Genomic DNA, 15,008 nt, shown 5'->3' on the forward strand with positions numbered 1-15,008 from the left:
GTTACTGGTGTACCTGGTCAAGTTGGAGGAGGTCAGGTATGTTGGATGGAGGAGATATTGGCTGATATCCACACTACATTATGGGTCCTGAGCCGCTGCCCCGTTCAATCCATGGGCCAGTGGTTGCACAGAGGCACCTGTGGCTCAAACTGCCAGACAGGGGTGATATAGACATGAAGTGCATTTTCTGGATTAGCCCATCATCTCCCCAACAGGCCTCTTCGGTCCAGCCATGACTGACATGCAGGTGGCTTTGGAGGCTAAAGTTAAACAGGGAAAAGCGATGCTGCCTATTAGGCATCTCCCGGGGCCTCACCCGCCTCTTGCTCTCTCCACCCAGAGAGGGCTTGGGCTGGAGAATCCCCAGGAGGGACCGGCTGCAGTCACAGCGAGCTGCAGCTGCTTCAGGCCTCTGGGCCAGGCAGCCCTTTGCCCCCCAGAGCTCCCGCCGTTACCAGCACCCCTCCACCACCCAGGACTAGGCCGAAGCACATAGCACCCATTCACCACCCAGGACTAGGCCGAAGCGCATAGCACCCCTCCCCCACCTAGGACTAGGCCGGAGCGCATAGCAGAAGTTACACACGGTTGGATCATAGGTCTTTAATGCTGAACACCTGCAGTCTTAACAGTGTAAATTATTTACAATTAACCAAACTACTAAGATACTTATTCACTAATTTAAATATTCATTAATTTAATTTCACTAGTGCATGCAAGGCACAACAATTATGGCTGCAAAACGCTTCTTTAAATTTGTAAAGGCAAAGGGTCTGGGCATCTGTGTGCACTAGGAGTAGGTGAAGCTGAATAAGACGTGGGTGTTAAGGTCAACTGTGTCTTTCCAACCAGAAAAAGCCACTGAAGAATTACACAATGACAAGAAACTAATTTCCTGAAGGAAGTACCAGGGCTTGGTAAGCATCAAAAATAGAGAGGGTTTGTATTCAATGACTTAACACTTTAGTCATACAGGCTACGCTTAACAAGGGTTAATAGTTTCATGAACATTAACTATGATAGAATTTGTGAGAATGTGAAAAGTATCTTTTTTCTTATTAAATTATGCTGCACATTTTGGCTTCTAGTTGTGAGGAAGATACAAATGCCCAAACAATTTGTCTACTGTGCTTGCTATGTTAAGACACCAGATTTGTGCAAGTTATTTCCTACAAGGCTTGAAACAAATCTTGTGTGAAATAATAAAAACTCAACAATTAGGTCTGGGTTCATTGTTAATATACTGCGATTTGACAGGGATGAATTTTCTGATTTTTTCTGAGTTTTATTCTTTTTGTCAAAATGTGCTTTATGTATACGTGCTATATATGTATTATATTCATGATCTGATAACTGAGCAAGAGTATACTGGAGACATGCTCCTGTCCCAGTATCGGGGCCAAGTGCAGAAGTGTAGATATATCCTCTCTGTGTATATGTCCTTCTTCTCTTGTTTAGGCTGGCAGACAGAGCCTGAGCCAGAGATATGGTTAGCTCACTGTTCTTGTATACACCGTCATACAGAGACAGATTATCTAACTGAGACGACTGATGAAGATGAATCTGCGACATGCTACGATAGCAGGTGTAGTTTGAATGTTTGAATGTTTGTTGCAACTAATTGCAGTGATGTACTTGTCAAGTCATGATTGGTGATGTACTTGTCAAGTCATGAAGTGTTCTAATTATGTCAATTTTGGTATAAGAATCTTAAGACTTCCTTGAACTAGTTAGAGACAAACATATCAACTTTGTGAGACTACGTTCTGAGTTTTTCAGACTAGTGAGTCAACTTTGTGAAACTACTCTCGTCCTCTGTGAATAGATGCAAGAGTAAAGCCTTGTCCTCTGATTGATCACCATCCCTAAAAAATACCATCAGATTAAATGTCATTCTTGGAGATCTTATGCACAACAACCTGAACATAAAACAATTTACAACATTTAAAGTTTAAGGAAGACACATTTTAAAGACTGTAATCTTCAAAAACTCAATGATTTTGACCAACAGTATTCAGCATTTAGATGGCTTAATGGGATTGATGTCAGAAAAAGCAAAGCAATTTGAATTGTTGCGACCTAGTAAAATCCTAAAACAACATATTATAATTTAATGAAATATTAGTAAACAATATCAACTGATTAGTTCAGCTAAATAATAATTATATCAAGTTCTGGTCACTTTTGCACCACACTGACACCATCTTGTGGCGGTTAAATTACCTCATCATGTTAGAATTAGTCTCTTAACGTGTCAAGCATTTCAGTAAACACACTTTCCTGAGGCCTGGTTTTAGGTCGACAGTATATTTTCATAAGTGTCTATCAACCCAACTGTCTCCACTCTTCTATACATGCTGCTCTCTGCCTTGTGAAGGGAGGATGAGGCGATTGCTCTGCTGTGGCCTTAACTTCACAGGGGCAAGTATGTGACAGGCACTTGCGTTTGAGCTTCAACTGCTAGAAGACATGACACTGGAACTTGTGAATTCAACAAATGTTAATACACAGCTATAAAATACTCTTCTTCCAACACCCTGTTAAAAAAAAAAAAAATCGTGGCCTTCCCAGCACTGTTTTGCAACTACTGTTCATGCGGACTGTAATCTTGCTGGAATGCTTTTAACTGTTAAGTGGGCGAAAGGGTCTTTTGGCACACTGCAATTATAAGAAACAAAGTCTCAGAAACTGTTCCTTCTTTTTTTTAGAATGTAGTTATTCTGGGATGAAATAGGAAGCTTCTTTACTTTCTGTTTATGCATATCTTTATGCCTTGTACCATCTGTGCAGGCTTGCCTGTCACAGGCCATCTCCTTCACCACTAAGGGGTGCTAATGCTAATGCTATACAGATCTCAGTGTCAGCAATGCGAACAACGAACTCTGACTCCAGTCCATCACAGTTAATGGGATTTATGACACAAAATGAGGTGTGTTTTCAATAACAAATCTTTAATATAGAAAAAACATGAATCAACTGAAAACTTTGAACTTGACAGAAGATACACTTCTGCGATAATGCATAGTATTATTTAGTATGTTCAGGAAGTAGAGGCAGTCATGTGAAATGATTAATACAACAACTACATTTCATTTCACTCAAATTTGACTTAATTTGACGCATTGTATTCAACATTGAGCATCTTAGCAGTGCAGTCAATACTTATCCAACAAATTGAACAGCTTTTTCATATTTTATCCTAAATACCGGAAATTGCGATCACAAAGTCTAATGTAAAAAGTTTGCTTTGACCAAAGCTGCATAATGAAACCATCTTGCAATTAAATGAACGAATGTAAGCTATCTTGGAAACTGAATGAAGTGCTGTAATGTTGTATGTACCTACCACTGTATCCATAAATAATACATAAAATAAATGTATATATGAAAAATATAACATGAGTATTAAACCTAACACATAAAAAATAAAGAAGGTTTTAAGTTTTAATAATGAGAATAGGGCTCTTAACTCAGACTGTTAAGTTTGATTAGTCTGCGATCCAGCTGTCTCAACTCCTCCACTGAAGCGGCACTCTCAAATCTGAATCCCTCAATGACCAAAATGTCACCAATGCCATCTTCACTTGTTTCCTGGTTAATCTTTGTGTACAACAAAAAGAACCATTTTAGCTGATTGATAATTATAATTGATGATCGTCTATGTCATAAGCTTAATACAGATACAATGAGGACCACTGGCATGGACCTCTACTGCGCTAAATGGTCATCATTATAGCTTAGGGGCAGCTTCGGAGGTGAAGATAAAAAAAAAAGTACCTTGCCATGCCTCTTGGTGGTGCTGTTGTGCGACTGTTTTGATTGGGACTCCGTAGCACATTCCGTTATCATATTCTCTATTGATGTCAGTAGTCCCGTGGCCTGGAAAAGCACTACACTAACACAGATTAACAGTGACACACTCTCAGTGTCATGACAATTGAGTGTGACCTGTGAGCACAATAAATGAACACAATCCAAACATGTCAAAACCTTTGACCTACTGGTGAGAAATGTTGAACACTTCAAACAAAGACATTACCTCATTGTACAGATGACATAGCATTTACAATGAACATTGTCCTAAAAAAAGGTAATGAAATTAAATGTGTACCAACTCACACTCTTGTGGCTTAAAGTGGCACAGCTTAAGTCTCTCTTCACAAGTCATGTCTTGAATGTGCATCGCTTCCTCCATGGCTATTTTATAGGATTGCTTTAAGGCGCCCTTCAAACATTTGGCCTTAGGGGAAAAACATCAACAACAACAACAACTGAACATGTGTCTCCTAACGACGCAAAATATGTACATAAGGTTTCTCTTTTAAATGACTCTCACATTAGTTGGCAGCAGACGGAAGAGCTCCACTTTGGGTACTAGTGCCCAAAATCTTGTGTGAGGACTCCCAAGAAATTCGACATGGTACTGAACCGCATTCCCATCTGTATCATGAGTCACATACTCATCATAGGAGGGATCAGGGCTCAGTATTGCTGGCCACCTGTGCATTGATACACACAAATACAACGTCCCCATTTAACACTGTTAATGATGACAAAACACACACAGAAGTAAAGTTTTTTTTAGGCATTTTTGTTGTACTTACAATGGCCACTTACTGGCTTTTACCAGAACCAAGCTTCCAGCAGGTAATTGGGAGTAGATGACCCGGAGACCCTGCCTACTAAGAGCGGAGTCTTTGTAGCTTGAAGCCTGAGGCACTGTGCATTGGCTGAGAAATGGGTCTGGGTTCATGTGGCAGAACCATGGCTTATCCAGGTCCAATTCATCATGTTTTGAAATATGTCTCCACTTCAGGCAGTTTGGTGATTCACACTGAACCCAAATCCATCTTGAGAGGTATGCTGTTTCGTCCTCACTAGCAATGTGGTCAAAATAATCCATTCGGTCCTTGTTTTGCAGACCGACTTGATTCAATTAACCCTGTAATGTGTGAGCATTGAATAAATCATTGAATTATCTTCAGTCCTTTCATTTTTATTCTGGTTACTCTGCTGTAGCAAGACATTTGATGCACTGCTCACATTCATCAACATTTAAAATACTTAAATTGCATGACTAAAAATTGTCTATCTTTGATACCATACACTATCGCCTAAAATCAGTGAATGATATCACTGCTAGCATACGTTAGGTTAGTTAGCCACTTAACATTTTGCTTAACTTAACTAACTTGCGGAGAGGATTTTAATCTAATTAATAATTGTATTGGATAGGTCCTAAAATAATATTCTAGCCTAGTTCGTTGACATTAAGGTACTAGCTAGCTAGGATAGGATACTATTCTTAGAAGCTAAGTTCGCTTATGAACCGTCTTTCTAAAAAAAAAAAAGGTCAGCTATCGCTAACCGTTTTCTTTCTGTTGAGCTACAGACAAAAACGTGAAGCAATATTTAGTTATAATATATATATTATATATATAATAAATAATAAAACCTTAATATTTCATCAATACTTGACGAAGAGTTTTACCTCTGGTTCTCTTTAGGTACGATTGGTTTAACAAAAAGTGTGTTGATAGCTACCTAGCTTTCTTTTTAATGTAAGAGTGTGAAGGTTATGGGTATGAGATTCTGTGACGTGGCATATTGTAGTACATGATTGACAGAAATACAAAATAAAAAAGGATTTAACCGTATTTAATTTAATATAAGGTAATGTTAATATTTGAACGACTACAAATTAAACGCCTGTAGAAATAAAGGGGAAAAAAACACAAAAATGCAAATAAATTACTTATCCTTCCGCCGGAAATAGCGAAGATAATGTACTTCCTGGTTTATGTTTTGTCAAATGACAGCTGTGGATGTGTTTAGAATTGGCAACCAAGAGCGATAACCACTTTCGCTTTACTGGAATTCAGTTTGTGACGAAAGGTTTATCAAAGGATGTTTGACAGTTATCATTCGTTTTACCTGCGCAAGTAATTTCCATACGGTATGTCACAATGTCTTTTTCACATCATGGTAGTTAGCAAGCTAATATGTTATGCTAACCAGATTGCATACATGCGATACAGTTTGTAGCTAACTTGACATGTTGTAGCTAACTTGAAATGTTCCCACATTTCCCAATGTTGTCAAGAGGCCTTTGGAAATCTCCGGCATCACTGAGTGCCATCAGTCTTTGTAAAAGGAGAGCGCACCTTGTTAGTAATAACTGAACTACATTGTTGTCAGCTAACGTTATCTGGGCTAGCAACATGAATCTCTTTGTCCAGAGCTAGTTAGCATTATCTTCACTCTCAGGTGTGGAGCTAGCTAATATCAGTCAGGTGTCGGAACGAACAGTACAGTGGACACGTTTCTGGTCTCACGAATGGCAATCGCGGAATGACATTTCTGAAGTCGTTATGACTATGCAACAAATCCGCTTTACTTCTTTGTTACTACGGACATTTTGACCTCAGCGTTTATTTGTGGAGTCATCGCTGGGCAAAGTTACTTTCTCTTTTGCGTCGTAGAAGAACGAGATCCTGAGAACGTTACATTTGTTGGAATTTTGGGGAAGTGAAACAGTGTTAAAAGCGCAAGGCTTTTCCTCGTGAATTATTCACGTTAGCCCGGTAATGTTGTAACAACTTACGTTGTAACAGTGGTCAGACTAACTAACTCGCCTAACTAACAGGTGATTTCAAGTTGGCAACTGTCATCCCTTATTTTATGACAGTGCATGCATTTAAACCAGTATCCCAATAGATTACAGTGCAGATCATTCGAATAGTTAAAATAAATACGTTAACTGACAGAGTAAGGTTGTAAGTATTCATGGTATCTACGTCACAGCATAATTATAATGGTCAGGGTGGGCAACATGTTTTTATTTATGACCTGAGATCTGTTTTACTCTAGCTTTGGCATGGAGCCCCTTGCAGTGGATGATGACATCTGCATCCTAAAGCATGAAACATATGGGCCAACTGAAAGCCCTGTGTCAGTATGTTCCGGGGACGAGTCTGTGGCCTCCCACTTTGCCCTCGTCACAGCCTACGAGGACATCAAAAAGCGCCTGCGGGATGCAGAGCGAGAGAACACACTTCTCAGGAAGAGAGTCAAACAGCTCGAAGATAAGGTCAGAATGAGTGGCGAGATTTTCAGTCTTGGTGCTTTTTTTTTTTTTAAATCAAATAGTTGATCTTTTTTTGGAGAGGGTGGGTGGGGGACGGGGTCATATTTACCCTAACAAGTCAGATATGACCTCAGAACTAACATATGACACACCCTCTCACTCAGCTTCCTGTACAGATGCTGAGAATGCTTTTAAGCAGATTCCCAGGAGTGCCGCTGGTGCTTAGATCTTATACCTTCCTGTGCAGACATAACTACTTAGTTGATAGCCTCTTCTTTAAAATGATGACCCCATTAGGAGCTTGTTACACAAACACAAAGGCATGGTTTCAGTGTGTCGTTGCTAAGGCTCATAGCATGAAATGTAAACATAAAAATGTAAAGATATCATAGTTCATGTTTGCTTATGTCCCATTATGTTTTTTTCTTCTTATCCGCTTACAGTTGTTCAGGCCCGAGGCCCCTTCAACAGAGGGACCACAGTATGTGAACAAGGCTTTTAGTGCCTACCGGGGGATTTACATAGAGAAGGAGGACCTGCAGATGGAGCTCAACAAATTGGTACTCGACTCTGTCTGTTAAATAGATGACCAACACAAGAAACATCAGTCATTACTTTGTGTATTTTGTGCTCACTTTTCTCAGGGATATTTGGCATTGTTGCCACTTACAACAGCATAGATATGTGTATTCCGTCATTTAAAAGAACTGCCAAGACAACAGAACTTCACGATCTAATCATGTGTTTAAAAGTTGTCTGTTTTAGATCCAGTCATATGTCTTTCGTGTCTAACTATCTCTTTGTCTGTCTCTCTCTCTTGTATCAGAAGAAGGAAAAGACTGAGAGTGAGAAGCAGCTCAATGACCAGCTGCAGGCCAGAGAGCTGGAACTGCTGCAAATGAGGACAGAGCTGGAGACAAGCCAGGGTAACAAGCCCCCCCCAAGGCCAACAAAACACAAACAACTGATCACTGCCGTTAGAGAGAGGGATCATTCAGATTTAGTTTGCCAAGTCTTACGTGTTCGACTGACTGTGCACTGTTACATTGTTGGATAAGTGTGTTCAGGCAATTGACGAATATTCTGATGCATTTATATAAGATGCTGTCGACCTGCTGTAGGCTTAAGAGCAGGAAAGCTTTGCATAGCACTTAGGCTACCATAATATCGCTCAAAATCACACTTTGAACTGGAGGTCACATTGTGGTCATTTAGTTAATACTCTCTGGGTTAATGCCTGCCACAACACGAAAATGTTATCATAGGATAGAGTAAGATTTGATAGGATAAGAGATTTGTTTTCATATAGATCTAATGTGTTAGTAATGTGTAAACGATTGAGGCTCGGCTTGTGGTTCACCTACAGTAATGAAGAGTTTGAAAAATGCTCCCGACTACTGGGAGGTGGATAAAGTCAACAGTGAGCTGAAGATCCACACCCTTCAGGAGGAGCTGGAGCGGACACAGCTGGAGTGCAGGCGGCTACAGGAGAAAGGCCAGGTGGGGAGAAGTCGTCTTTCTGTTTGTTCTGTTCTTTCCTTTTTTCATTCAGAATTGAAAGCAATGGTAATGTGTAGCGAGCAAACTTGGATCGGACTTGGGCTCAATGGATACTGATATGTTACTCACACATAATGAAATTCACGCCATGACATTTGTGTGTGTTTGACATTCTCTGTGCTTCTTCAAGCGTGCACAGTTTGTGATGAGTGCCGTTTTTGTTCTCTTCCAACAGAACAGCCTCGGCAAATTGACCCCTGGTAGTGAACAGACTGAAGAGGGGCCAACTAACAACAGGTTAGGCATTTGCCTGACTTCGCCTGTTCATAGAGTCATTCAGGCGATATAATGTTTTAGTATGTGGTCATTTATATGGTGACATTTATGTGCAGTATATGTATGTATACAGTATTGACTGTTGTTTACCATGCAGGTAGGGTGATGAACCACTAGAGGGAGCCATGACATAAAGGAGAAGCTAATTGTGCTTTTGATCTACATGTCTAGATATCTCCCTCTTTTCTTTCTTTAGGATTACTTTTGTATCTACACTTTGCAATTATTTACTGGCATATCCTTATATTTGTGTAGTGCAGACCAATGGGAGACTGTCTTGTAAATAATGTATATGTTCTGTAAAAAATGTCAACTGTTTACGTTGTTAACTATTTCTCAGTTAACAGTAAACCATTTAAGTGTCTTTCAATATGATTCTGTATTCAGTGACACTTGAACCTAGTGATCAAAACAAGATAAGATGTAGAAAACAATACCCTCTGCTTTCATTGCTTGCAGTTACAGCTCTGTCTCCACCAGATGGCACTGCAAATCAATTTACCAGCTTTATGAGGGTTTAACGATGATTAACATTTTGTCCACCATGTAGCTTTCAATTAGACTACATTTGCACAACTACAGACATCCGTCACCAACCATAACAACAGATGATTTACTTTAAGAGACAGATGAACTGAATCTGAGACTGTTTTTCCTACAGGGAGTCAGGTGTTATGAAGTCATATGCAGACCTATGCAGTGAGATGTCCCACGTGCACTCTGTGTTAAAATCACAGACGGAACTGGTGAAGAAACTCAAAGACAAACCCCTTCTTCAAGCAAACAAAAGAGGTGAGTTCACACAATGTGTTTAGAGGGCAATACTATATTGAGATTATTATTTTTTTTGGTTAGTTTAGTTTTTACTTTAGAAGAATGAGTTGTACGTTTTACAATGCATTTATTTGAATGTTTGAATTTGGCAACACTTTCCATCTACATACCTAAGAATGATCAGTTTGAATCTGAAGAATGGAAAGAAGGAAGTCCTTTTCCTGCTGTTCGCGTGTACTGTTAACATGTGGTTTGGATTCTATCCAGCCACAATTACTCTCACACGTTGACTAAATCATACCTAAATTGTGTTTAAATCTATTCCTGAAATGAGTACCAGCTCTGAAAAGGAAGTACTATACAAAGCCACTGAACTCTGAAACTCTGATGTCTCAATTCCCCATTCCCCTGTTAGCTGCAGCCACTGGACCATGCAGTATTAATATCTGGGCTATACAATCAAAAAATACAGTATCAAATAATCTGATTCCCTTTCCATCTCCTGTCTATAATATAGGTCCTGCTGATACCATTCAATCTGTTTGTTAGTATGCCTGTAATGACATCAGTGGATACGCAAGAGGTGTAAATTAGAACTAGCAGGGGAAAAAAACACACACAGGCTTCAGATTTATTCCAGAACATTTGTGAGTGGGTTCCTATGCTTCTGACAGGCAGGTTGTGTGGTACAAGATGGAATGTTTGATATGCATTTATTCCGAGCTATAGAATATCCCTATTCCTCTGGGAGGTTGACTACATAATCTTCTGCGTGCTCCCACCCCACCGCCACCCCCCACTTCTAAAATGAGGTTGATGTGCTCAGAGGAGAGAAAGGGAGTAAGATAGATAGATAGATAGATGAGAAAGAGAGAGAGAGAGAGAGAGAGAGAGATGAAGTTACACTGTGGAGGACGAGGAAAGATTGCATTGTGTTGAGAATGCCAATTTATCTGTGTGGATGCTGGGTATGTATTGGTGTAGTTTGTGTGGGTTCTGGTAATAATAGAAAACATGGCACTATAGGTAGCCTTACATCGATACTGTCATGACTTGGCCATTCTGCAGAATCCACAGACTAGTGTTTGACATTTTGTTAGAGAATTGGTTTCCTGAGTTAAACATCTCAATCAGCTGTGAGTTCCTGTGGGCCCATCGTGTTGGAGGAGCAGTGGGGGACTTGTGAACGAAAGCTGGTGGTGTGACTGACTCAGGTCTCTCTCTCTCTCTCTCTCTCTCTCTCTCTCTCTCTCTCTCTCTCACTCACTCTCTCCACTCACTCTCTCTCCTTCACTCTCTCTCCTTTACTCTCTCTCTCACTCACTCTCTCTCTCTCTCTCTCTCTCTCTCTCTCTCTCTCTCTCTCTCTCACTCACTCTCTCCACTCTCTCTCTCCTTTACTCTCTCTCTCACTCACTCTCTCTCCTTCACTCTCTCTCCTTTACTCTCTCTCACTCTCTCTCTCCTTTACTCTCTCTCTCTCCTTCACTCTCTCTCCTTTACTCGCTCTCTCTCACTCACTCTTTCTCACTCACTCTCTCTCCTTTACTCTCACTCACTCTCTCTCCTTTACTCTCTCTCACTCACTCTCTCTCCTTCACTCTCTCTCCTTTACTCTCTCTCACTCTCTCCACTCTCCACTTCTTCAGAAGGAGCCAATTAGTTCCCCAAGCCGTTGGGACTCTTTCCATCTGGTTTTGTGTCACATTCCCAGCTTCATCTAGACTTCTATCCTGTTCATTTCTACAGCAGCGTTCTTCATGTAGGCTTCTATTCTGTCCTCTCCTGGTCATTTCTACAGCATCATTCTTCATGTAGGCTTCTATCCTGTTCATTTCTACAGCAGCATTCTTCATCTAAGCTTCAGCGTTGACAGCACTGTCATACTTTTCATTTGGCAGGACTAATCAAAAAATGAAATCGCACAAGATCACACTTGTGTCCAAGTCTTCAACGATAATGACACAATGGCCCACAATATTTAGTTGGAGCATGTGCAGGGGACATGGCAGATACTCAGTGTTATAAATATAAGACCTCCTTTCTATTTCTCTTTGTTTGTAGGCACATAGGCAGTCTGTTCTTAACTTGATTGGTCCTGACCGTCGGTTGTGATCATGGAGGATTGGGTGGCTGAAGTGAAAGATGTACAATGTTGCTCTGAAATGAGCATGAGTTGTTAAAGCTGTTGGTATAGAACTAAGTTGGGGGTCCCCTGCTTTAAAATGTGTTTTTATTTTAAGGTTTTATTTTAAGGTTTTATTTTAAGGTTACTCAGTTTGCACATCACATTCTAACAATGTTTTTGTTGTCTCGGCCAGCTGCTTCAACTGTGCCCGTGCAGTGTCTGGATGACGTGGAGAAGACCCAGACGGTGAGGGTCACCGCGCCTCGCCCTCCCAGCGCACCCCCGCTCCCCTCCAGCACGGGTCGGCCCTGCCCCCCTGCCGGACCCCTTGCGGCGCCCCCTGCCATGCTGGAGGGCCTTCGGGATGACTGCTGGCAGAGGCCTTGCCCCATTGCCCGGCCCGCTCCGCTGGGCAGCCCGGCGGACCCACTGCCACCCTCCCAGCGCATGGGCTCTCTGGAGGACAGCTCCTGGTCCATCCCCAGCCCGCCTAGACCCAACGACGCCCTCTTCTGGGAGGGCACGAAGCCCAAGGGCACCACTGCTGACTGGGCCAAGCCTTACTGAGAGAGAGAGGCCCTGGGCCATCACCCACTCCCATTTTAGAGACACCCACCCAGCCTGCCTTAAGACCTTCACCTCTTTGATTTCCCAGGACTTTGGGGAAGACATACCTCTGCCACTCCGGACTCCAAGCCTCCCCCCCCACCCCGTCAACCTGACTCACCCCGCACACCCGCTTCTTGGTCTCCCACACTGGGCTAAACCTGATGGCTTTGTAGAACTTGAACATGACAAGACACGATCTCACACACCAAAGGGCAGCGAGCTTGAGAGGACTGAGACCGTGCAGACAGAGAGGTGAATGTGTGTGTGTGTGTGTGTGTGTGTGTGCGTGTGTGTGTATGTCTGTGTGTGTGTGATTTGGAGAGTGTGTACTTTGTACATGTGTGCGCATATACATGGGCTCACCAGTGTGTGTAAATATTGTACGTATGTGTGTGTAAAATCTTCGTTTCCATACATTGTAATGATGGCTTCTTCTTAATAATCGTTTATGTGTTAAGGGAAAAGCTCACTCCTATCTGCTGTAAAAAAAAAAAAAAACAATAATCGTGGGCACCTTTTGAGCTTTTGGTAATTAACATACCAATTTTGATGAGCCATTTTATTGTCGTTAAGATACCTGTACCTGCTTTGGGTCATCCTTGGCAGAGAGTAGAACACACAAAAGCAAGAATCTGTAACTGAAACCCCAGAATGGTTTACTTTTCTTGAGAATGTCAAAGGAGATGACTCCAGCTCGCCGACTAACAGCAGCTCAAATGAGCCTGACAGTGAGTTTAGTGAGCGGAACCTGTACGGACAGGCACCGTTTGGAGCTCACAAACTGAAGGCTGAACCTTATGGTTCCTGAGGGGGACATTATGGAAAACCTCAGCGTCCCACTGTCTTGTCATCATCATGAAGATCATCATCTTTGAATGGTTCAAGAAACTCTTGCTGTTCCATCCCTGGGCAAAGTTACTTGAACGAGATGCTTTACGTAGTGTTTTAGATAGCACAAGCTGACCACTCTGGTTTTGACCAAGGGTGGAGACATAAATTGGTTTTTCGTGGGAAAATTTCCTATCTTCTAAACTGACAAAAAAAAAAATCACTGGGTATTTAGGAATGAATTATCTCAAACTCGAGTGGTTTATCCCTATAATAATGTGCATTTTAATTTATTTGTATTCTTTTGTGAAGAAATGCAAAAACTGTTGTTTTCTCAGCAACAATATAAATAGTGAATATGTGAAATTATTCCCTTTTCTGAACTTCAGAAACAAGCAGATTTGGTGAGGAAGGGTATAAGGGACTTGTTCATAGGACCGTGCTGTGTGTTTGTGTCCAAGGCAGGTCACAATTTGAGGGAAGGGTTGTGAAAGGGACTGAGTCGTGTAATGGCAGACCACCGTATGTACATTGTGCCTACAGTGGCCTGTAACAGGGATAGTGCTCAAGTATGTGAAGGTCTGTGCTGTGTTATTGAAGGTATGGTATTGATTTGTCTGTTCAATTTTAAAATTGACTTATTATTATTTGACTCTTTGCTGCTCTGGAATCAACATTTAAGATAAACAAATGAACATGACATTGCATGTTCAGTGGAATATACAGGACATAATTGACAACAAATCACATGGGATGCATGCAGTCCTCAACACAATCTACCAATTGATTTGCAATCAAATAAATGGTGACTGACCATGACATACAAAAAATCTCTAAATGGAAGGAGTTGAATTTGTTGGAGGGACTCTGTACAGCCCATGGTTTATAAAAACTCCTCTGCTGCCTCATCGTTTGTCAAACCATATTTCCACATTGTCCTGACTTTGCAGTTATGCTTCCAATTTGTACCTGAAACCATTGCTTTACCCAGACAGACTAGCGGGTGCGTTTGTAGGTCTATTTCCTTTTGGAAACAAAAAGAAAGAGAACAGCCGATGTATAGACACTCCAATCATGTATCGCCAACAGGGTTATTATCGTTCCGGCAGGCATATTCACCTCATGTGATTGGAGTTCTGTCTTCTAGTCAGAAATGTATGAAGCACACAGTGCAGTTGAAAAGATTACCATTTATATTCAGTCCAAGATGAAGTCAAAGTAGGTTTTTTTGTTGTTGTTTTTTTTACAGTTACAGCAGTGATTATATTCAATATTCTTACAAAAGATTTGCAAACCAAAATGCAATGTACAGTAGATAAGGATTATTATATTTTAGGATTACCACTCCGAAAACTGTTTGTAAATATGATTTAAATTAAATAAACGAATGAATGTCAGCGTGCTTGCAATGATTCTTTTCACATCATGAAACTCATGTGTGCATTATTTACATATTATATAACCCTTTAATTTATTAAAATCGAAAAATAAAAAAGTAAAAAATGCAAGGTGGAAGGAAACAGATCATCCTAACACAAACATTCAAACTTTTATATTCTAGGGGTCCACCGAACGTAGCGGTTATGGTACGCTTTGTAGCTCAGGTGAGTGGAGCAGTGATTCCCACGGTGCAGATTCATCTGAGTTGAACGGAAATGCCTCAGACGATATGCCTTGGTCAATACGGCATGTCTTAACCTGCGTCTCAAAGCTGACAGCTGTTTCTTGTTTTCTTTTGTTGTGGCG

The 15,008-nt window shown here is 41.1% G+C and overlaps 2 protein-coding genes across 2 annotated transcripts; one reads left to right on the plus strand and one right to left on the minus strand.

Annotated features, from left to right (window-relative positions):
* Positions 1-2,146: 2,146 nt before the first annotated feature.
* On the minus strand, positions 2,147-5,773 carry LOC105893963 (zinc finger CW-type PWWP domain protein 2). The gene is made up of 6 exons (XM_031576801.2): positions 5,492-5,773; positions 4,605-4,942; positions 4,337-4,499; positions 4,120-4,240; positions 3,778-3,890; positions 2,147-3,600 (listed from the first exon to the last, which is right to left on the minus strand). Exons 2-6 carry the CDS (start codon positions 4,901-4,903, stop codon positions 3,466-3,468), a joined length of 831 nt encoding a protein of 276 aa, XP_031432661.1. The 5' UTR covers positions 4,904-4,942; positions 5,492-5,773; the 3' UTR covers positions 2,147-3,465.
* Positions 5,774-5,792: 19 nt separating this feature from the next.
* On the plus strand, positions 5,793-14,659 carry azi2 (5-azacytidine induced 2). Its single transcript, XM_012820445.3, has 8 exons — positions 5,793-5,956; positions 6,871-7,090; positions 7,531-7,647; positions 7,914-8,013; positions 8,454-8,587; positions 8,823-8,884; positions 9,585-9,715; positions 12,019-14,659. Exons 2-8 carry the CDS (start codon positions 6,878-6,880, stop codon positions 12,390-12,392), a joined length of 1,131 nt encoding a protein of 376 aa, XP_012675899.2. The 5' UTR covers positions 5,793-5,956; positions 6,871-6,877; the 3' UTR covers positions 12,393-14,659.
* Positions 14,660-15,008: the final 349 nt, after the last annotated feature.

The sequence above is a fragment of the Clupea harengus genome, chromosome 11 (genome assembly GCF_900700415.2).
Source record: "Clupea harengus chromosome 11, Ch_v2.0.2, whole genome shotgun sequence".
Classification (NCBI taxonomy): Eukaryota; Metazoa; Chordata; class Actinopteri; order Clupeiformes; family Clupeidae; genus Clupea; species Clupea harengus.

Coding starts and splice junctions, on each gene's coding strand:
- azi2 (XM_012820445.3), top strand. CDS start 6,878: ATGGAGCCCCTTGCAGTGGATGATGACATCTGCATCCTAAAGCATGAA. Junction 8,588..8,822: donor GGCTACAGGAGAAAGGCCAG/GTGGGGAGAAGT, acceptor CTCTTCCAACAG/AACAGCCTCGGCAAATTGAC. Junction 8,885..9,584: donor GAGGGGCCAACTAACAACAG/GTTAGGCATTTG, acceptor TTTTTCCTACAG/GGAGTCAGGTGTTATGAAGT.
- LOC105893963 (XM_031576801.2), bottom strand. CDS start 4,903: ATGGATTATTTTGACCACATTGCTAGTGAGGACGAAACAGCATACCTC. Junction 3,891..4,119: donor CCACTTTAAGCCACAAGAGT/GTGAGTTGGTAC, acceptor GTGTTAGTGTAG/TGCTTTTCCAGGCCACGGGA. Junction 3,601..3,777: donor CCACCAAGAGGCATGGCAAG/GTACTTTTTTTT, acceptor TTGTACACAAAG/ATTAACCAGGAAACAAGTGA.